The sequence below is a fragment of the Tiliqua scincoides genome, chromosome 3 (assembly GCF_035046505.1).
Source record: "Tiliqua scincoides isolate rTilSci1 chromosome 3, rTilSci1.hap2, whole genome shotgun sequence".
Classification (NCBI taxonomy): Eukaryota; Metazoa; Chordata; class Lepidosauria; order Squamata; family Scincidae; genus Tiliqua; species Tiliqua scincoides.
The window spans coordinates 217163709-217187877 of record NC_089823.1 but is presented as its reverse complement, the minus strand read 5'-3'; the positions used below and the strand labels follow the sequence as shown (position 1 = coordinate 217187877).

The 24169-nt window shown below is 43.5% G+C and overlaps 1 protein-coding gene across 4 annotated transcripts in view; it reads right to left on the bottom strand.

The window, feature by feature from the left end:
- The window catches only part of KCNAB1 (potassium voltage-gated channel subfamily A regulatory beta subunit 1), a 163904-nt gene that overhangs the window by 13209 nt on the left and 126526 nt on the right, over nt 1–24169 (bottom strand). For all 4 annotated transcript variants that reach the window (XM_066619808.1, XM_066619809.1, XM_066619810.1 and 1 more), the window contains exons 7-9: nt 22394–22437; nt 15607–15693; nt 1985–2070 (exon numbers count right to left, since the gene is read on the bottom strand). In XM_066619808.1, the coding sequence (XP_066475905.1) occupies nt 1985–2070; nt 15607–15693; nt 22394–22437 (217 nt within the window). The remainder of the gene's footprint in view (nt 1–1984; nt 2071–15606; nt 15694–22393; nt 22438–24169) is intronic.

The following is a 24169-nucleotide window of genomic DNA, read 5'->3' as shown; positions in this document are numbered from 1 at the left end:
CTCCCCTTTCTTTAAATTTCTTTAAAGAAAGGGGAGGAGATGGCCTTTAGATTGGTGGGGAAGCACACCAAGTGGCTGTGCTGCTGCTGCCATGGTCAACATGGTTCCCAACAGCGTCTGAGGGCTACTTTCCTTTCCTCCCCTCCCCTTTAAAAAAAAGGGGAGGAGAAGAGGGCAGCCCTCAGAATGGCTGGGTAGCTGGCCAGAAGCAGCACTTGCCTCCTCTGATTTCCGAGGAGGCATATGCTGCTTTGAGCTCCAATGAAGCCTTTCATGCTGCTGCTATGTGGTGCGAAAGGCTCTATCGGAGCTTTTTCATGCTGCTGGAAGCAGCACTCAGGAGGCAAGCACTGCTTTTAGGAGGCAGGCAGCACTTTCCTCCTAGGCTCAGTTTTCAGTGGCATGAAACAGCTCCAATAGAGCCTGGGCTGCCTCCTTCCTCCCCCTTGTTTTTCAAAGGGGAAAGGAATGAGGTGGTACAGAAGTTGCGTTGACAATGACATCACCACAATTATGTCCCGATCGGAGGGGTGGCAGATGAGGGGGTGGTTCCTGGTGGGAAAACTGCAAGAACTGTCACTGGACAGCAGATTTTAATTTTTTTTTGCTCAGTTAATTAATTGACTGAAACATACAATTAATCATTTAATAGGATGACAGGCCCTTTTCACTTTTTTAGGTAGAAAAATCTGGTTAGAGTAGGGAAGGCTACCACCACTTTCTCAAAAGAAACAAACTTACACGCATTTTGCAACATTTGCTTTTATCATTTCCTGAAGAAGCTTTTGCAAACTTTGGAGAGTCCCTTCTCTCTCTCATGAGACCCCTCACATGAGCAAGTACTTGTGCTCATGAGAGCAACTATCAGCTGGCTGTAAGGTGGACCACCTCTTGAAATATTAGGTAGCAATCAGACCATATAAATCCAAGTCCATCAGGGAAAGATATCTCAGGATGTACAGACAAGCTCCTAAGTGAGTCTCAACCCTGGGCTGAGAGATTTTGCATCTCACTGGTTCATTATTCATCCTGCAACAGATGGCAGTCCTGTCATCTCTGCCAACCTTGCCAACTCAGAGCAAGAATTCTGAGAAGCTTAAGATTTGCAATTCCACTTGCAATGCCTTTCATTCAAAATTAATCACACAGGGGCATTACTGAGATTCTCAGGAGCACAGACAGTCAAGACCACTGTGTCAGGAAGCAAATAGTCTTCTGAATGGGATACTCATAGCATTCCTAAAACATTTAGATGTAATAGAAAAAAATAGACAAAACCGCCACCACAAAACATCAATACCTTCACTTTGCAACAAGGAAACCTAAACTGTACACTCAGATCATATGGTATACAGCAGTGGTTCCCAACCTGGGAACCAGTGGTTCCCAAAGTGGTTTACGAGACCGCGGACCATTGAAGCAAAGATTAGAATTGTCACAAACCACATGCAATCCCCACCCCCACCCCAGCACACAAAAAATACATTAAAATTTGTAATACAAGCTGCCTTCATTCATTGTTCGGTAATCATCTCAGTCACTCTCTTTTGCACCTTTTCCATTTCCACTATGTCCTTTTTGAGATGTGGCAACCAGAACTGGACACAATACTCCAGGTGTGGCCTTACCATAGATTTGTACAACCACATTACATTAGCCGTTTTGTTCTCAATACCTTTTCTAATGATCCCAAGCATAGAATTGGCCTTCTTCACTGCTGCCGCACATTGGGTCGACACTTTCATCGACCTGTCCAACACCACCCCAAGATCTCTGAAGGTTCATCAGCCATGCCAGAGTACCACATGGATAGGTTCAGGCTGTTTGATTCTTTTTCTTTTTTTTTTTTTTTAGCATAGAGGACAAACAACAATTAAATGACTTTGGAACCCATTAGAAAAAATGAGATCCATATCTGCAGTTTAAAAGTTCCACTTTTAAACCAATTCTGTAATTACTGTTCCTTCTTGAGAAGTTACATTACCATAATCTCCATAGCACTCCAGCGGGAAGTTCCCCAGTACATTGCCATGCCCTGGTTGATCACATGTGTCATGGCTCGTACGATTTCTGAATAGAGGGGAGAAAAAAGCACAGTACAATGGGTAACGGCAGGAAATCTGTCTAGTGCAAATATGCACAAAGTACCAATCAAAAGTACGCACCGTAAGTACAGCAGGCGGTGCTCATGAACTGACTGCTAAATGACACTGGTATGGGTGTGCATGTGGGTGGATGGAGGGACCAAAGTACATGTGATGTTTAAAGCATTAAAAGCCTTGACAATCTTTGTGGTGCCAATGGGAGTTTTTATTCCTGGGGTAAATAACAGCCAGATTGGGGGATCATGTGGATCAAGGGATAAAGCCCTATAATTAAATAAAAACTAAGGCTTTAAATATCAAAAATAATTTCTGTGTGGTCTGGTTCCATGCGCCAACTATTATCCCCCAAGGAACATTTTGCAGCTCATCAGGTGGTAATAGCTATCAAGCTCATTCCACAGGCAGTGGAATGTGTCCGGGGGAGGCTAGCTGTGAAATAACAGAGGAGACCAGATGAATAACCAATAGTGGGCCAATATGCTGGAGTACCAGAAGGATGTGTTGGAGTTGGTTGGTTGGCAGCACTGTCTTCATGAAGTATCTACATAACCTCAATGATGGCTGGCTCTGACATAGCCAACGTACAGAAGCTTGCAACGTCCTATGTATTTTGGAACAGATGACAGCAAAGAGATAATTGCGCCAAAACCTGGAGTGGGCCACTATCTGGAGATAGGTCTTCAGATGTTTTGGTGACTACACTGCCTCTGCTTTCAGGCTGCAATGTGAATAGGGAGACTGAAATGCTGGCAAGTTTGATCCCCCAGTCTTTTTGTAGCAGACCCAGCAGAGGACACTTCATCATCTTGCTTTCATTCAGAAGAACACTGCAAGCTCTTGGTCATGAATACCGATAGTTGGCCACAACCATTAAGGCAAATTCTATTTTCTCTTGTTTTGTGAGAGTAGAAGAGGTTTCTGTAATTTGTGTACATCATCAAAACAAGATTTTGTGAGTTGAGTACTTTCTTATTAAAGCAAAACACAAACACACTTCACCACCTGTTTGTGGCGTGACATTTTTAAAGCATAAAACACCAGAGGGCAGCATTGTAGAAAGAGATATCAGAGTCCCAACAATGAAGTAACTTCAAGTGCAAGAATGTGGAATGCCCTGTCCAAACAGGTTCTTTGAATCTCTGCAAACACTGTTGGTTTTCTAGCATGTATCCTAAAACCTGGCTGTTCAGGAAAGTCTTTGGACTAATTTATTTCTTTAAAAACACTTAGACACCCCTCTTGTCAAAACCCAAGAGGGCTTAGAATAAAAGTAATGATATAACAGAATAATCAAACAATTTAATGTGGCATTTGCCACAGCAACCGTATACTAAGGTGGTTGCAAGATCCGACCCTCAGATCTGTACCAAGATAGTAGGCAAGATAGTTTCTGGACAACTTGAAAAATCTGGGTCATGGCAAGACATGATGATCTTGTCACATCGCGACCAGGAAGAGAATGCATCGCAATGCATTCTAGGGCAACAATGAATGAAAGGAGAAGCCTCAGTGCAACCAGAAAGAGGCTGAAGGCAGCATGGAAGACTACCTGCAGCCCTGAAAATGCAGCAGTTTCACTGTGTAAAGTAGGCACAGCTATTTTTGGCTTTTTCCTTCACTTTCCCTACGTTTTTAAAGGGTGTCCTTGATAGCCACAGATTCGTAGTATCTGCGGGGGGCCAGGTCCAGAATGGAACCCCTATGGATACTGGGGTACACCTGTACTCTCTTGTAGTTGCACTTTACAGGGGAAGAATGGCTGTGCGTGGGCTTCCTTTCAGAAAAGCTTGTTTATCTTACTCATCTTCTCACTGACGAACACTGATAAGCTTCCGAAGAGCCCCAGAGTTTCTTGAAACAGAGCTGGGCTGGGTAAAAAGTGCTTGGAGGAAGCAATGAAATGCAGGGAGATAAGGTAAGGCAAGTGGGTGGTTTAGATTCTCCTACTCACATACTCGCATTTCAGATTCTCCTACTCGCATACTCGCATTTCATGTAAAAAAAAAACAGAACTTGCTTTATATGGGACAGGCATGTAAATAAATATCCATGGCTACCTTGTCATGTCTAATGTAACCCATGGGATCTGAGCAATCTATAATTTTTTTAAAAAATCTTTTTTATTTTATAACAAGCAAACAAACCAAACAGCCTGTAACTTGAGGTTGTACTATAAACTCAAGGAGATCAGGAAAGTCAGTCATGTGGGAACCAGAAAGCTTTTCTCATTTTTAAAAAAAATAAATTAAGTGGGTAAACTGTGTCAGTTCCCCAGCTGCATCGCTTAGTCATCAATCTATTGGTTGACAGCACAGGGGATGATTACATTAGAATGTCAACGCCTCCACAAATGTTTCTCTATAGACTTTATTCTCTCCCCCCCCCCCCCAATTTATTTTTACACAAGGCAGGGCTGATTTCGGAAATTAACCCCTTTTTATCCTTCTCCCATAAGGTGTTCTCTTCGAATGCGAAAAAGGCATCAAAACCAACACAGTGTTTCAACATCTGTCTCTGGCCAGGCTCCTGCAGCTTTAACAGCTATGCAACGAAAAGAAATTGAGTGTTTCTGACATGGAGCTGCAATGATTTAAAAAAACAAACAACACACACCTGCTGAATTTCTGACTATCATGCAGTGTGATCCAGGCCAGAAAAGAAGTTGGTAACCTTAAAGTCACAAGCGAAGGAAACAGATTTGTGTAGATGGTTGGTCCCACTGCACCTGACCTTTCAGAGAATAGTTCAGTATATTGGTCTCACCGTATTGCTTCTGAATCATGATTATTTGATCATCACAGCTAATCACAGTATTAGGTACTGATAATCACAGTATTAGGAAGTACGGCTAGGTACAACCATATGAAACTGCATCACTGCAGTCTCCATTACTATATTAGTTTCTAACATAATTCTTTCCTGCTTTGACCAGGTGATTGCTGATCTCCATCCCATCCCACAAGAGGCTTTAGAGCCTAATATTTTTATTTTTATTATTTTTATACCACCCTTCCACCAAGGAGCTCAAGGTGGTGTACAAGGTTCCTTCTCTCCTTTTACCCTCACAACAGTCCTATGAGGAAGGTGAGGCTAAGAGACAGTGATTGACCCAACATTACCCAGAAAGCTTCATAGCTGAGTAGGAATTTGAACCTGGATCTTCCAGGTATAAGTCCAGCTCCCAAAACACTACACCATCCTGGCTCTTCCAATCAAACTAAACACAACATTCATTTCTGTCTCTTTTTTATTTAACCAGCAGCCACAGATGTGTGTGAGAGAGATCCAGACCAGGATCATGTCTCTTCTCCCCCCCATGCCATTCTTCTATTAAAAAAATAAAAACTTTACATGCATTATTTTGTCTTGCTGCTCTCAGCACTCGTCTCTTGCAGTCTCCATCCCATCCCAGACCCTGGAGATGCTGCCGATTTTTCTAAATAATCATAATTGTAAACTCAGCATCTGGTTGCCGTGCATAATTATGTCTATTCTGTACTTGGGCAGCTCGGCAGCTCATTGGGCTGAAACATACCACTCAGTCTTAATGGCAAAGCTCTTGTTTTGGAAGAAGAAAAAGAGAACAAGTCAAAAAGCAGTTTCTCATCCCTTGAAGCTGAAACTTCAGAATTCTGCATGTGCCCATACAAATGAGAGTGGCACAAAGGGCTCAGTCGTCATGGAAACTTCATGCATTGTTAGGATCCCAATACACTACCTGAGACCCCGCTTTCATCCTGCTCTTATGCAAGTTGTCTTGTATGTAATCATTATCACCAATTACAATGGTGCTTATTCCAAATAAGCAAGTATAAGACAGCAAACTTATAACAGATCTCAAGTTTTCTAAGAAGCAGTTTCCATCAAGTTCAGTGGAATCTAGCCCTAATCATGTTTACTGCTGCCTAAGCCCCATTTAGCTCACTGGGACTTGCTTCTGAGTAAACATGCTTAGGACTGCACTGTTCATTTCTAAGATTAGGAGAGGGAAATATGGCAATGGCTACCACTGCCAGATCCCCAGGGCACCACAGCAAGGCAATCTGAGGAACACTAAAGGGATTTCTACAGCAGAAAAGGACAAAAAACCAAAAGGTACTTTTGAAAGGGCAGCTGGAGAAGAACATGCAGTTTTCCCAACATAATGAAGGATCCCCCAGATAAGGAAGGTTTGACATCCCATGAGCATTTCTACAGTCTAAAATGCAAGGTGAAAGGAAATGCAATTTTCCCTAGGGCAGATAAAGCAGCTCAAGGACAAATCTGACTGACCCCAAAGTAACCATTTCCCTCTTCCCATCCTCTGCTACTGATTTTGGCTCCCCACAGCTGCTTTTCATACAATTATCATTCAGCAAACGTATATCCTGCTTTTCTGTTTCTGAGAAATGCTCAAGGTAGCTTACCACAGTTAAAAACAGTTAACAGAAAAAGATTCACGATCAAAATCAGTATCAATAAACAGCCACAGAGCAGCATCAAAACAACTGAGATAAGAAAAACCACCAACCCCAGGTCTGTACCTTAGGATGTACCTCAGGTTGCTTTTACCTGTCATGGGTACTATACTATTACTTTTTAATATTTTTAACATGAATGTTTATAGATGGCTAGATAGAGAGATGCACCATCTTGAGCACTCTAGAGTGACAAGATGGGATGTGCAATTCTTAAATAAAATGAAACGCAATCCCAGTTCTGCCAGAAGGTTCACTGGACTGGCCACATACATGTTCTGAGCATAAAGCGGAATAGCCCTGGAGTTCCCAAACATTTTAGCACTGGGACCCACTTTTTAAAATGACACACTATCAGGACCCACCTAGCTTTATGAGGCTAAAAAAAAAAGTTTCACCTTACCAGCTCAAGCCTCTGTTTTTACCTTTTTTACTATGGTTGGCAGACTGCCTTCTGGAGTGTTTGTTGAGCTCCATATTCATCGGATCGACACCATTCTGGTGGCTTTGCATTTTGCTTTGACACTCCTTTGGCCTTCAATAGGAACCAAGGCACGTTTGCATACTTGCGAGTAAACGCGATTAGTAAACGCTATGTGGTGGACTAACCACCACAGTGAGAGTGCGGGGGAGTGTGAAGGCCAGCTGGCAAAAAATGGAGAAACCTTGAGGATCTGTCTGGGTATGATTTACAATGCCTGCTCTAGCTTGATGGCTTGCAACCAGAAGAGAACAGCCGCACCATTAAGGCAACATCTGATGACTGAGGGTTCTGTGAATTATAAATACCCCATTGAAAAATGGTGGCTTAGACTAAGCCTGCCTATGTAAACTGCCTTGAATGCTGTCTAAAAAGTAAAAAAAAAAAAAAAAAGCAGTATATAAATACTGATGTATGTTGTCTGTATGGTCACTGTGCTATTTTACCACTTTTCTAAAAAAAAAAAAGATTTTCTGGTTTAATGATAATGTAAATGTGGGGAAAATACAAGTGGATGGTGATGTAGTGTGCACTTTCCTTAAGACATTTCTACCCAACCTTGCATATACGCAACAGGGATAAAACGTGTACACCTGCGGGCTGGACAGAAATGGGTTAAAAAGCTAATGATGCATGACAACCCCAGAAGAAACACCCCACTTGGAAATGGCACACAAAGGGGCAGATTGATTTTGCCCTGAAACCTTTCCTGGAAAAACCCCTTGAAACTGTACATTTGTAGGCATGCAACGTTATCGTACAAATTCACAGGACAGAAGGTCTTTCACTCGCTCTTTGTCTCCCATTATGTTGCACAGGCTGTGTTTTTGTGTTGATGGCCACATGCATAGCTACACACCCCCCCCCGCATGGTCAGTGCTGTAGGTGCCCCAATGCACTGTGTAAGTGACCCAGTCGCTGTTGGAGAATGGATCGGAATGGCTCGCTGCCCAGAATTGCTCCAACAGTGAGTGGGAGGGGCTGCTTTCACAGCATGCTGTGGCACCTGCAATACATACTGCGCCACCCCCGGAGTCATGCTACAGTCCACATGGATCCACTCCTTCATCTGCCTGAGTAATATATTTTTCCATGCCCAGTCATATCCTACTTGCATGAAGGGCAATTCCAGATCTGCCACCATGCAGTGAACGTGCACCAAACAAGCCCCTAGCCGTGTGTTTAGGATCAGGAAATCCAACACAGCAGTACAAGAACAACTGTTAGTCTTTTGGAAAGCTCATGTCCAGTCCCACGATCCCATGCAGAAACACAGCAGCTCACCCAGTTAGGGGAGATTAAAATCTCGACTTGATAATTCATTTTTTTTAAAACCCAGTAGCCTTAAATGGCTTTTCTGGACTTAGTTTAGACAAGTTCTGGCATGTTAGTTAACAAGGTTGCCGTTGAAGATGAAATGAAACACAATGAAACAAAAACCCAAAGGTTAATTATGGTTCTATGACTACTCCCCTCACATAGCAGATAATAAAAGCTTGCACAGAAGCTCCACTTCGCAGTCAGTGAATCATAGCAAGGTTGCTTTTGGCATGACACTCAGATCACATGAGAAGAGACACAGTAAGAGCCTTTCCAAAAGACAGTGGCTCAAGGGGTGTAATTATCACAAATACCATGTGCAGTTTTCTCTTCTGTATATTCCTAAAGTGGGGGGAGGGAGGGATAGCCTCCCATAGTTGTCTACCTCCCTGCCAGTATAGGTTGCAAACAAAAAGATGTGGGTCCTGTTTTGTTTTTCTTCTGTCATCAGAGATACAGTCTTTTCTCTTACATTCCTCTCATCAACAAACACAAAGATTCAGAAATGAACCTCTCAGATATGCTTGTAGAAAGGCCTTGGCTAACTCAGTGGAAATTCCTCTCCTGAGTTACAAAGCCAGGCATGAAGGGAGGAGAGGGAGAGAGGGTGGATAAAGGGTTGCTTGACAAGAAATCAAACAGAAAAATGAATGATAAATGTTTGGGAATGACCACAAACGCACACACAAGAAGAAAGCTGCTTTTCCCAAAAAGTGTAAGTGGTGAGTAGAAAACCCACATTAAAACCACAATCCTATGCACCAGTGGTTCCCAACCTGGGAGGCTTAACCCCCTTGGCACGCGTGCATGGGGTTTTTTTGGGGGGGGGGGGACACTACCCCCTTAAGGCTAAACAGTTACAGCTTTCTGTTTCCAAACTCATATTTGCTACACATCATTTGCTGGTTCCTCCCACTAGCTGAAGATTGTTGCTGAAGGCAGGGGAGAAAGATATCAAGTCCTCAAGACTCATTAATGCTGCTTTGGTAAGTCCTGGACCACCCAGTGACAGACCATCCATCGTTATCCAGTGAGAGACCACTTGCCATAGCCAGGACAGCCAAACTCCAAACAACGACAGCGCTGGGTTTCTAGATTTTCCAAGTAGAATGTCAAAATAACCATGAGCCAAACACTGTGCTAGCATTAAAGCAATTGGTAATTATGATACGGCTATTGACAGATACATTCCTACTACCTGCATCTATGCTGGCTAACCCTAAGGTTATAATTCACAGAAAGTGAACATTTCTAATATTTTGGCCATTACTTATAACATAAATAATGAAAACAGATTTTGCCTCAGAGCCTTTATTTAATAGTATACCCTTGCACTTCTCCAAGCCATATGCACACTCTGAACGCTAGGAGAAATGACAACTTCGCAATGTTCATGCGAGTGTTGCTTTGAGGAACAGTGTGAAGGGGACTTTGATGGTGGTGATGTCCTGACAAAATCCTGTGAATTTATTATTGCCATCCATTTGAAACCTTCAGATCTGTACAGCATAAAACATCTCTCTTTGGGATCTGCTGTTTGTTCAAAGGGTTCCTTTAGGCCAGCAAGGTCCACAGGTGTGCCTAGGGAGTTTTGAGCATAGTGTGGAAAATTGCTGAAAAACTCCTAGGTTCTGTGACTGTTTCTAGGGCAGCATCCGTCAAACCATAGCCTGTGGGCCAGATCCAGCATGACGCTGAATCCCTCCCCACTGTGAGCAGGGATTACTGTTCTGTTGTGCTGCTCACAACTAGCCCCTCCATCTTCATCGTGTGAACATCTGGGCAGTTGTGTCTGCCTGGAAATCTGGGCATGAAGCCTGCTGGGACAGTGGGTGACTATAGACATGACTGCCCAGAGCATCAAGTGATGAAGGTAAAGGGGCTTCTTCTGAGCCATGCGATGGAACAGTAAGCACTGGTCCAAAAGGGGACTGCTTTAGTGCAACACAGTGGTCGTGAGTTTGCTGAATGCTCTTCCAGGGCAACTGTCTCTAGTAAGGCAACTGGTGAAGCCAGCAGAGGAAGATTGATTACTGGGCTGCGGCACCTTCCTTATGAGGAAAGACTACAGCGTTTGGGCCTCTTCAGCCTAGAAAAGAGATGCCTGAGGGGGGGCATGACTGAGACATACAAAATTATGCAGAACAGAGTGGATAGAGATGCTCTACTCTCTCTCTCTCTCACACAACACCAAAGCCAGGGGACATCCACTAAAACTGAGTGTTGGGAGAGTAAGAACAGACAAAAGAAAATATTTCTTTACTCAGCGTGGTGTTGGTCTGTGGAACTCCTTGCCACAGGACGTGGTGATGGCGTCTGGCCTGGATGCCTTTAAAAGGGGATTGGACAAATTCCTGGAAGAAAAATCCATCACCGGTTACAAGCCATGATGCGTATCTGCAACCTCCTGATTTTAGAAATGGGTCATGTCAGAATGCCAGATGCAAGGGAGGGCACCAGGATGCAGGTTTCTTGCTGTCTTGTGTGCTCCCTGGGGCATTTGGTGGGCTGCTGTGAGATACAGGAAGCTGGGCTAGATGGGCCTATGGCCTGATCCAGTGGGGCTGTTCTTATGTTCTTATGACAGACCATTTGTTACTTCAGACAGTCATCCTAGAAACAGAGCCACAGAACTCTGAAAAGTCTCCCAGAAGCCGGAAGTGACATCGCAAGAGGTGAAGACCATATTGAAGACCATACAAGCTCTGTGTGCTGTGAGAAGGAAAACATTGAAAACTGCTTGTGTCGAGCAAAAATGCACAGTACTTGCAGAACGGTTGTTTGAGCCACTGGATAAAAAACACAACCCCATAAGGAGGAAGAACTGGAGAGCTGACAAGGAGCGACTGTTTTCTCAGGGAAATCTGTTGCATGCTTTCTGGCTGCCATATATTGCAGGAACTGCTCAGATGGCTCGACAGTAGGGACAGCTTTCTAGGTAAACTGTGAAGTGGGGATGAGAGGAAGAAGCCATCACTTTGAATGATATCCCCTCTTATACTTCTGGGTTACATGGGAGGATGTTCCGCATTTTGCCAATCTAGCAGGTAATATTTCAACTTGGCACTACAGACTCAAGTGGAAGTACTGAGGTCTTTCATAGCATAAATACTTGTCACTACAACCTAAAAGGGGAGCCATCAAAATGTGCATTGACAAACATTCCAACGCAGTCATCTGCTCCCTGAGATATATTTATCCCTCCAGAGGACTATCGTGCCAAGTCGGAGAGGCCTTTTATCACTTGTGTGCCAGTGTACAACCAGATTGCAGAGTAGCCTCTAAGGGCCCAATCCTATCCAACTTTCCAGCACTGATGTAGCCGCAATGCAGCCCCTAGGTAAGGGAACAAATGTTCCCATACCATGAGAAGGCCTCTGTGATTGCCTCCCCACCACAGGATGCAGTGCATGCCCCATTAGCACAGCTGCACCAGCACTGGAAAATTGGATAGGATTGGGCCCTAACAGCCCAATCCTATCCCCACTTAGCTGGGAGTAAGCCCCATTGACACGAATGGAACTTACTTCTAAGTAGACAGGCATAGGATTGGGCTGTAAGTCTGCAGAAACAATCAGGGATCAGACTTCAAAATAGGGTTGTAAACCCATTGGAAAGAAGAGCTGTACACAGCGGGAAAACACAGTGGGCATTCCAAGTATAAAAATGCTCTTGGCACAAGAGCTTATATCGTTGCGCACAAGTCATGTTGTCTGAATTGTGTCTAGATTAGGACTACTCTTTGTGTAGTTGCTAATCCATTACTTAGGATTTCTTATCCAGAAAAGGAGTTAACCAAGACTCATGACCCAAACCTATCCACCACTTGCACCGGTGAAGCACACGCTCTGCCAGCACAGGCTGTCGGAAATGTGCTGTAAAGCATGTTGCAACAATGCGCCAGTTAGGAGCACTGGTGAACAAGCCTGCTCCATCCTGACAGCACCAGTTCAGTGGCGTGTGCTGGAGCAGGTATGCCAGCATGGGAGATGGCAAGGGGCGTGGAGGGCAAGCAGTGTAATGGGCCTGATCCACTGATAGGGGGTAATGAGGACTTGTGCCAACTATTTAGCAGGCACAGATCCAAGTTGCCCCATTGCAGTTGCTAGGGCTTTCCCTGGGACAAGGGGACCCCCCACCTTGCCTTCAGAGCCAGCTGTGCAACTTAGCACAACTTGCACAACTTAGCTTTTTGCCCTCCCTCCAGGAATGCCAGTGCCTGGGCTACCACCCCGATCTTGTCACGAAGGAAGGACTTCAGAGAGAATGGTCCCAGCAAAAAAACTTCTTTGCACCAATAGGCCAAAGTGAGTGTTCCCTATAAAGGGCTTTTGGGTAAGATTTGTTTCCTGGCTTGAGCTTTATTGCCTTTCACTATAGCAGGGGTCTCTAAACTTTTTGGCCGAAGGGCCTCATCAAATATCTGGTGCAGTGTCAAGGGCCAGGAAAAAAAATTAAATATAAAATTTAAATAAATGCATTAGAGATGGCACTTAGATGAATGAATGAATGAATGAATGAATGAATGAATGAATGGACTCAAATGTCTGGGATCTCTCCAAGCACCAACACAGCTCAAGAAATAAAGCACACATGTAAATGGACCCCATCCCCCCACCCTACAAGCATAACTCTGGTTGTGTTTGGTAACTGGGCCAAAGGCTTTCAGGGGATCAGAGGCTGACTGCAGGCCAGATAGAGGGTCTCCGTGGGCCTTATCTGGCCCCTGGGCTGGGGTTTGGAGACCCCTGCGCTAAAGGAACTGAGTCGGACACTTGGGCTACATCCATTTCTTGTTTCGACAGGAGCTTCCCTACTTAAGAGCATTCAAGAACTTTCAAGATACAAACATGCCTGGCCGCATATTGATAGACGGCATTAGGCACACTTTCCCAGCATTCCTGAACATTTCCCATCTTATTCCAGCCAGCCCCAGCACACCCAGTTAGACTGCTTTTCAAGGTAAGACCACATTGAGTACTATGCTAGATGTGTACTGTAAATATACTTCTTTTTTCATATTTCAAACCTGTTTGCACCAATAGTATACTTAAGGACAATACAACTGACAAACAGATCCCTGGAAGCTAACCTCTTTTTAAGGAGGCGAACTTCTGCAAACAGATGCCACACAGAAACATAATTCAGAACTATTCACAGTGGTCTACTATGTAGACATTCCACGAGTGATCTGTGGGGTTATACGTACTATGGCTACAGACTTGAGAAAGGTTGGGGGGCTTAAATCTCATTGACTTCAGATGTCATGATTGCTGTTAGATTTTAAGCAGTCTTAACTGTACAAAAGATTGCAGGCTTACTTCCCTGCCCCCCTCTTTATATTACAACTGACTGGGCCTAAAGGTTATGTATCCCTCCAAGATACAAGACATGTCTTATTCTGTGACCCCATCAACTGCTGACATATTTGCACTAGTCTCTGTCTCCCGTGAAAGCTCTCGACCCTATAACCGTAGGGCATTGTCAGTGAGCATCACATCAAAGCAATCTTTCAGAAACAGATATTGGTATGTGTTCCAATTTGCATTAAGGCGCTGCATCGTACATAATTTCCTACATGAGGATTAATCTACTTAGAGATTAATCTCCATATAGGAAAAATGTACCTGATTCACATACTCAATGCAGAGAAAAGTCATATTATAATTAAGAATATTCCTCTACTACTTTTCAACAAATTATACGCAAAAATCTACACATGTTTTCATAAACACAGACTAATCTCTAGATAGGAACAGAAAACATATCAGGCAGTCTTAAGAAATAAATATTCCCATTGGTTTCAAAACCATTTCTGAATCACAGCTGCTCAGCATGATCTTTTTGCTGTTACTATGGTCCGAAAAAAACATGGGAGTTTGCAAACCACAAGGTTTAATTTTGAAAAGCTCCAACAGTGTCCCAGAGCCTCCTGGCACCTGGGGCCAGGTGATTTGAAAAGTCACCCCCTCCTGTGTCATGCATCACCCCCACGACTGAGCCTGGCAGGGCCCTAGACACAGAAGAGGGGTTCATCAAATGCATCTTGTTAAAATCCCCCTGAAACTTAAAAGCCAGCCACAATGATGTCAATATTTGTATGCCAAAAGGCCGCTGCTGAAAACAGCCTTTCCATCACAAATTGTTCCTGTCCTGTAGGTGTAATATTTAGGCTGCAAACCTATACATGCTAATGTGAAAGTTTCCATTTAACTCAGTGGAACTTATTTCTGAGTAGGCATGCATAGGATAAGGTTGTGTGACTCTGGGGATCATCTCATTGTGATGAATCTCCACATTCTTGCTAGATACGGCAACCAAGGGTGGGTTTGGGAAATATCTTGATTTGGGGCAGTTCTCACAATGGAGGGTAATGAAAGAATTCAGAGCAGTGTTATTTAAAACTCCCAAAAGATCTGGAGTCAGGAAAAAGCAGTGAGACAGTCAAGTTTGGGGGCAACACACAATTATTCAGGTCTTTGAAAATTCAAGCAAACTGTGAAGAATTTTAAAAAAAGATCGTTCTAAGCTGGGTGCAACAAAATGGCAAATGAGGGTCACTGTGAGCAAATGAAAAGTAATGTATATTAGGGCAAACAAATCAGTGTCTCATATACACTATCAGTGTATATGAGAGTCTAAACTGGTGGTGGCCAATTGGGGTACACTGGATTTTTATTTCTTCTGGAGGGAAGAGCCAGGAGCCTGAATTGCATCACTGACTCTGCCAGGCATCAGAAGAGACTCTCCCTCAGGGCATTCCTAATTATATTGTACTTTTGTGTAGATTTTAATTGGAAGCTGCTTTAGAAGCTAATTTTTGGCCCCACAATTTCCATAATGTAGTCTCAAGCTCAGTGCATTGCAGCAGATGGGCACACTATGCTGACTGAAGCTGAACAAAAATTGTGATCTCAAGCTCAAACTCTAATTTAAATGTGTTTGACTAAATCAAGGAAAAGAAATATTTACACACCGGGAGTGAATGGAATCAAGGCTGCTTCAGGGACACTTATAATCATGGCCCTGGGGTTATAGACGTACATGGCCTTTCACAGAGCTGAGCACACATATTTAGTGAAGAGTGGAAATATTAAAGACTCAGAGGAATCAGAACTGAGGTGTTTTTCATGTCATTTGCCCCACTTAAGGAAGATCATTTTTATAGGCTGCTACAGTCGGCATAAGCTTATGAGCCAGAATCAATCACGCAATAAGCCTTTTTATTAAACCTCTTACTAACCTTCCATCGGGGTATTATTGTCTGGTCGATTTGCAAAGACGACATCCACGTATTCAAGCTGCAGTCTCTGGAGAGAGGCCTTTAAACCTAGAAGTAAAACAGAGGAGACAAAAATGCCCTACAGCCTTAGAAAGAGCCAAAATCAGGTGTAGAGCACACAAGAGGGTATTTTGACAGCTCAGAACCATCACTGGCTGGAACTCTCTTTAAACGTACAGTGGATATTGGAGAAGTTACCCAGTCTATTAAAACTAATCAAAGTGTGGGTTCATGCAGAATTCATGGCCCTCCACAAGATTTTTTTTAAAAATTACATTGAAATTTGGATTGAAGCAGACAAGCATTTAACAAGTGTATCCTGGTGTGCCTGTCAAACGGCAGCCTCCAGGGACAGAGTTCAGAGCACAGATTTTATTTCAGAGCACGTCTAATCAAAACCATGTCAGAGTGGATTTTTCTGCCCATACCCCCCACCCCCCTGTGGTATGCAGCACTGGTATTGTTCCACATAATTAAGCTCTGCCATTCAAGGAACCACTAGAAGAGAAACTCCAGAGAACAGGAATTGTAGTAGCCTGTTCTATAGTTACAATTTCCAACATTGTACAGCACTGCAGAAAACAAGGTACATGACAGGTTTCCTAAAGTTTTTCTACATGGATCAGTCAAAGTGCATCTCAACCATGTGTCTTTAGCTTTTCCAGAATGGGTCCTGCTAGCAGCAGTGTGATATATCATCTTGATCCGTGTGATGAAGCCCCTGTATTTTCCCCTATTTCTCTGTATTTTGGACAGTTTTTAACTCCCCAGCTTCTGTGCCATTCAGCTGCAAGATATTCTTTACTATTCTTCTGTTTGGCAAAATCCACTGGCAACATGGTAGCTCAGGGCTCTCCAGACCCTCTCCCATGGGCCGGATCCAGCACCGTGCCTTTTCTCTCCCCCATGAGAATGGCACTTACTGTTCCACGGTGGAGCCGTCCTTCCCTGCTGCCTATATCCCCCAAACTAAACTCTGGCACACCACTTTGGGTTCTATCATACCAGCAGTCACTGCATGCAGATTTCTGGGCAGCTGTAGCAGGTTGGAGCTCAGCTTGGGGGAGATCGGCAGTGGGGAAGGATGTCTCCCAGCGGAATGGTAAGCGCCTGTCGCTCCGGGGACACCTTTCCTGTTGCGCAGCAGTCTCCAGTTTGGAGACTGCTGTGCTAGTTGAATATTTGGCTCTTCTTCCTATCTGAGGGGATAATTTCCCGATGAGCTTGGAATATGCTTAGCAACTGGGTAGCACTCCTGTCTATCTTGGTCCAAGGGATGGGATGGAGTGACCAGGTAGCTTCCAGTCCTCCAATCAGGTGGCCTGATGACACCAATTCAACCAAGTTAAACATTTCCAAATGAACAGAAAGGAGGGGGAGGGAGAGTTTAACTAGTTGTCTGAGTGACCCATTTGCTGGGAGCTCACCCACTTGCAAACCATAATTAGATTGGGGATTCCTTGCCATGAAAGCAGCATAAGTGAGGCACCATATACAGTAATTAGACTTGCAACCAGTTGGGTCCTCCCCCATTTGCCTTCCACCTATTATAACTATTCTGATTTATGCATGATGTGTGAGACTGAGCAGCATCCCAGCTCCATCTACTGGGCATTAATGGTTATTGCATCCTTTTGGTAAAAAACTTTTCTTTGTGTTTTTATTCAGCTTGATTGTATTGTGTGTGACTTTTTTTAAAGTCACCTTTCTTTTTCCATTTTCTTTATCTTGTCTGTTGACTTTTAATAAACTATTTTCATTTTGACCCCTTGTCTGCTTGGTCCACATTAATTAGATGTGGGTAATTAGATGGATTGTCATATCTCTTTGCGCTGCAGATGCTACTGTGGGATTAATTTCTATTAGGAAACCCTGGGGTTCAGTGCTCTCCTAGGAGGGTTCTTTTCCCAGACAACCCCCCTCTGCTCAGTCTCTTCAGCCTGGGGTGGTAGCAGTAAATACAAACTACTAAGGTTTATTCCCAAACAGTTGCTAGTCCAATAAATAGAAAGTGGGAAGCGGGAAGGGATGTGGATGCACTAACCACTAGGCACTCTCCCCTAGGTCAGCCTGCCTTCTTTGGGAGTTTCCTTTCCTGACAATCATTGTCGCTCAAACTGTGAGTGAGTGCACAGTGGAGTGACTCAAGGGAATCACTACTGTGCTATGAAGAATAAAAACAAATAATTAAAGACATCCCGTGACAGTTAGTATCTTATGACGGCAATCCTACTATGCTTCTGCATTAAGAGTAATTTCATGACTCGTGGACACCTGATGCAGAAATGTGTAAAATTACTTGTACTCAGAAAAGGTTACTTTCTGGGAGAGTTACTGTTCTGGACATGCCAGAGGAAGTTTCCTCTGAGCACAGGTAGGCTCTGTCTCTGATGGTTTCGAGAGAACAGAATGGGGCTAAAACAAACAACAGTGAAATTTTCAGACTGTTTAAGCTACTCTAGAGTGCGGCTGTTAGAAAATAGACGTATTGCGCAATATTTCTGATAAAGAAACTGATCCACTGGGAGAGGAAGATGGAAGAGAGGGAGGGGCTCAAGAGAAAAGGCAAAGAGAAGACCCGTATGGATGGTGATCCACAGTCACATTAACCAGTCTTGCTCTGCCTCCTATCTAGTCTGGAGGAAGCTGTAGCAGCACTGAATGAAAACATCAAATAAGCACATGCCTGAGGAAGTGCACTGGTTCTGGTATTATTTGCACTACATGAACTCTGAAAAAAGCACCACAGTATCCTCTGCATCAACACAGATGATGTTGGGCATACAATCCACAAGCTTACATACTACTGTTTAGCCAGAAATTGAACTGCATCAGAAAATTGGGGTATTTACCAGTTGTGGTTTTAAACTACTAGAGGTGACAAAAAATTGGTTCCAGACTTGGTAACTTGCTGCTGAACTACATAACAGAACATTCTAACTCAGAACATTCTAGCCTTCCAGATATTAAATCCTTGGCGCTAAAAAGCCTCCAAACAAGGAACTCTAAAATCTCTGATCTTCTAGCTATCCAAAGATCAGGGTTTCAGTGCAAAGATGAAAAACAAATTGTGTTCAGTATATGAGTGTATTATTTAATACTGTATGTATCGCAGGCTTGGAAACCAGGATTAAGGAACACTAGCCAAGCTACAAATTGTATTCAGTGTACGAGTGTATTATTTAATATATACTGCAGGCTCAGAAACCAAGATTAGGGAACACAAGCCAAGATTTTTCTTTTGGTGACTATGGTATTTAGAGCATTACAGGCTAGATAGTGACAAAACAAGGGGAACATATTGCACATTTCAAGATACAGACTATGAAGTGTTAGAAAAGAAGCTGGTATGAGTGAACAACGCAGTGTATGAGTTAGTGACAGATAACAACAAGGCACTGAGCAGAAGGTAAATGGAACAGTGACAGATGATAACTGGGAAGGCTACACCAGTTAAGAGAGGGGAATAAACAGAACATGAAATGTGTGTTGCACAGAATGAGAAGTCAGCCCTGTGTTAATAATTCTAGCACCCTCATTCAGAGGGTTTTTTTGCTCAGAGGGTGGTTCGCACATTGTTCCTGCAAAGAGGCAGAGAAAAAGTGCATGGTGTCATGTGTGATGATTGCACATGTGACAGCTCTGTTTGGCTTCATGTAGAAGCGTTAGAAACCACTGTGAACTGAAGCTTACTACTACGTGCGCACGCAATAAAAAGATGGTTGTGATTTTTCACAGATCACCCGTTCATCATGTTCTCTATTGGAAACAGAATGCCAGAGTAGGGAGATTTTGGTCTCAATTAGCAAGCAATTAGTACTCATGCTAAGGGGCAATTTAGTTGTGATGCAGGAATTTTGTGATCAGAACTTCTGACATCTTTCCCCCCCCCCCAAAGAGTGGTTGGGGATGACTGATTTGGAATAGGGCCATGAGGCAGGGGGGAAGGAGAATTTACTTTTAATTTCCCCAATTTACCTTGGGAAAACTTAACGGGGAAAACTTAAGGCACAAATTTTAGTGTCCACAAGTTTCCCCTTGTGGCTAACAGCAGCTTCAGATGGCGGCATTTAATTCAGAGCTGTGGCACAGGAGTTAGGTGGGTTACATCCATATAGAATATTCTCAATCTAAATCAGTTCCCCTTCAACAGCTGCTTTTCTTTGGGGGGGGGGGATAGGAAGGCATTGAGGCTGCAATCCTGTCCACACTTACCTGGGAGTAAGCCCCATTGACTATAATGAGACTTACTTCTGAGTAGACATGCACAGGATTGGGCTTTGAGAGTTCTAATCATGAAATTCCCATGACACCTCCAAACTTGTATACTTATGCTTATGTCAATCTTCATTAGTAGGGATGCTCTAGGGAAGCTTCTCTCCACCACCTACCCTAGATACCCTAGATACTAAGAACTGGCTTCAGTCTGAGACATACCAGATGCAGATTTCCATTTAAACTTTATCAGTGTCAAAGCTCTGGCTTCTCAGGCTGTTAAGAGTGCCTCATGAACAGGACACATCGGTACTGTGGAAAGTGCTTCTGTTGGTAAGGCTGAAATTACTGCTAAATGTGCCCCAAGAAGCACAAGGTTCACAGCTGACCAGTCATAGTTTGATCTTAAACTATTGCTGGAGTTCAACTACAACAGGAGTTCATTGCTTTCTCCCTCCCCTTTGAAAAGAGCAACCCACCCAGTGATCTCTGCCAAAGACAGCATCTTGCATATCCGCTGACTCAACGCAAGAGAATGTGAAGGAGTCATTACTTATCAGCTCAGAGTGGGGACAAGCAGAGATAAGTAGAAGTACTTTATTAAAGGGGACACTTGAACTGTAGAGAAATGGGACATTTTAGTGTCCAAGTTAATGTGGGAGTAAATTACTGTTGTTTAAAAGAGCAAACATAAGTATCACCCTTTCACAGTGACAGGCTCCTTAAACTGCTCATGAATTCCATGTGCGCACTGGTTAGTAGAAACTGACAGGCAGAGCAAGCCAGACCATTGGATCCCCAATTCAATACTGTCTACATTGACCAACAGTGACTTTCCAAGGGTTCAAACAGATGTCTCTTTCCCAGCCCTACCTGGAGGTGCCGGGGACTGAAACTCCTGCACACAAAGCAGGTGTATGATTGCGGAGTCATGGTCCCTTCCTTTACCATGAACTCACTAAGTGGTCTTGGTCAGGATCTCTCAACATCAGTTCTTTGCTTGCAATTCAGGGCTATTGTTACTAAGCAGAGGGTTGATCCAGGGTTGTATGGAATGCATGTGAAACACTTAAACACTATAAAGAACTACTATGTTTACTGCACAATCCTATCAAGGGCTGGCCTGCACAGTGCAGGAATGGTGAAGCAGCTTCCAATGCATTCCATGGGCTGTCTAGAAACCAGGCCAGCTGGAAGAAGTAAGAAAATTTTTATGTACTACCTCTGCAGCTCCCTGGTACCCTATCGGCTTGCTCAAATCAGTCAGCTTTTTTGCTGGTATGAGATCTGTTAGGACAAAATGGGTATTTAAGGTCTGCGGCTCAGGATCCCCTGGCTACTACATCACCAAGATATGCCCCTGTTCTGTCCCCAACCTGCCACCAGCCTGGCTTGATCTGCCCCTGATATTCCTCCATGGTAGAACGTAAGAAAACCTTGCTGGATCAGGCCAAAGGTGAACTTCCTGTATCTCACAGTGGCCCACCAGATGCCTCTGAGAGCATAATGGATACCTGGATCCTGTAGCCACTCCCCTGCACCTGGCCTTCTGAAGTAGCCTGTTTCTAAAACCAGGAGTTTGCACATACCCATCACTGCTTGTGACCTATGATCGACTTTTCCTCCAAAAATTTGTCCAATTCTCTTTTAAATGCGTCTAGGCCAGATTCCATTACATCATCCTGTGGCAAGGAGTTTCACAGACTAATTACATTTTGGCTAAAGAAATATTTTCTTTTGTCTGTTCCAACTATCCTGACATCATGATCACAACTGCACGAATGGCTGGTGCAGTATCACCTTTCCAAGAACGGCCACGCTCCACAGACTGTCCAAGGGGTAGTTTCAGTGGTAGACCATGGGATACTCTGGGAGACCATAAAATCTGCCTGCATAACCCATGGATAGGATTGGGCCCCCCGGGTAGTTTTCTATTTAGGAACTGCATCATTTGCTTTTCAACTTGAGAAGTTTCCACAATAGCATACCATGTATTTTAAAAATATACACATATCTTAAAATACACAAAATCAAATAGCAAGTTCTTAAAACAGCACAGAATAACAAAATAGTATATGTAGTGATAGACAGCAAATAATGGAAAAGCAGATTAAAAACCACCAGGGGAAAAAGAGATAACAGAAAACAAAACCATCTGTCTTACCATCTTAATGTCTTAATGAACATACTCAGTAAATTGCTAGAGTAAGGAAGAAAGTCTTCACCTGGTGCCTAAAACTCAGCAACAGTAGGGGGAATGAGTTTTATTTACATTTTGGTAATGAGTTCAATCCTGCACTCAGTTTGGGTGCTTAAATTCCATTGAAATCAAATAGGGTGCCACCAGTTAAAAGACCCTCTCTGGTTTTACCTACAATACCTCTGAAAATCTCTGCTGATTAATTTAACTCCTGGGTAAGATTATATGGGAGCAGCTAATCCTTCATCCAGGTCTCAGTTGCATAAGTGCAAAGTCGAGTTACCATTAACATTATTTGGGACTGGTTGATGCAGTACTATGTACAGTACATACCTTCAATGATGTGCTTTCTTGAAAGTCCTCTCTCAGTTTCAGCTCTGAAAATATTAAAAAGAAGTGTACATTATTATTTATTTGTGCATTCGTAGACTCTGATTTCATGTTCTTAAGCTTGCAAGTGTTACATTTGCAGAGTATTCTAACATCTTGCAGGTTTTACAGGGTATTCCACGAATGATGTGTGGTTAAAGCTGACAAATTTAAGAGGCCATTTATTGGCACAGTATATCAACGCTACTTAAAAACGGATGGGGGCAGTTGTTTATACAAGTCCATTTGATAGTGGTGAATAGCTACATCAAAATCAAAATCAGATCTTGCTAATTCATGTTTAGCCAGCTGGGACTGTGATGGAGGATGGTATCAGCAGGGAACTTTAACTGACAGGCCAAGTTGGGATGGAGTCTTTCAGTACAGATTGTTCCAAAACCTCTTGCTGAGAGCAGCCAGCCCTAGTGGCCTGAATGTTTTCAAAACTCAAACAGTAAAACCGTAAAGCTTCAGAACTGCTACCGTGCCATGTAAGTTGGTGGTGGGGGTGGACTGGGGTGGAAAGCGGTCTGGGCCCAGGGCAGATCTCGGTGGCAGTGGCGCCGACAAGATCTGGTACCCCTGGCCTGGGCCTGACATGCCTCCTTGGACGTACTGGATTTATGCCAGCAAAAGAGCTGGCATACATCCAAGTTGACCACAGGATGTGCCACAGCAAGTGGTGGTGGCATCTGGCCTAGATACCTTTAAAAGGGAATTGGATAGATTTCTGGAAGAAAAGTCCATTAGGAGTTACAAGCCATGATGGGTATGTGCAGCCTCCTGGTTTTAGAAATAGGCTACCTCAGAATGCCAGGTGCATGGGAGTCACAACAGAATGCAGGCATCTTGTTGTCTTGTGAGCTCCCTGAGGCATCTGATGGGCCACTATGCAACAATGTCATTCCTGGCTCTTGTGCATATTCCAGTGGGGCTCTAAGCCCACCATCCACAGTAAACCCAATTAAGATTAAGATACCCAGAAAAAAGCTCCCATTGGAACAAATGTTTGTTTGCATCTCATTTGCCTTCCTCTTCATCCTCTGTTGTCATAGCACACGTGATGGGGACATTCATATCAGGAATATGAAGGGAGTCCCAATGCAGATTGGTCTTCCTACCCACCTTATTTAGATAAGAAAAAGCAAGCATTTATCAGGGCTCATGGCATGATTTCAATGATGCCGATTCTGACCCTAAATCCATGAGGCAATTTTTAAAAGCCCCACATTTTGGAAGTGAAATCTGTGGAAAGATAAACTGCAGCCAAGATTACATATCAGGATAGAACCTGACATCCAATTTAGGAGAGAGGATTTCAAAGATGCTTGGGGTGTAGGCTGTGTTCAAAGCTTCAGTTTGGCTGGCTTCTGTTAGAAGGAAATCGTCATACTAATTAGCTGAGATTGGGTCCTGGGTATCAAAGGGACCACTTCATCTCTCCTGCCTCTCCCTATAAAAATGAGCTGCATCCTGGTGAAACTCACAAGTGTACAGAAAAGAGAGGGAGGGCTGCCCAATTCCCAAAAGAGTAAGAAGGGGCATTCTAAAAATGCCCACATATTTCAGCAGTTTGGGGCTTCATTAGCATGCATTTCAGAAAGCTCCTCTTTGCTTCTTGATGGTGCTAATTTTCTTCCCCAGCATGAATGCTGCAGCTGAAAGACACTGGAACAGTTTGCTTTCTGCAAGGCACTACCAGCAGAAGAATCATTTAGATTCTTTTTGCTTTGCCAGATG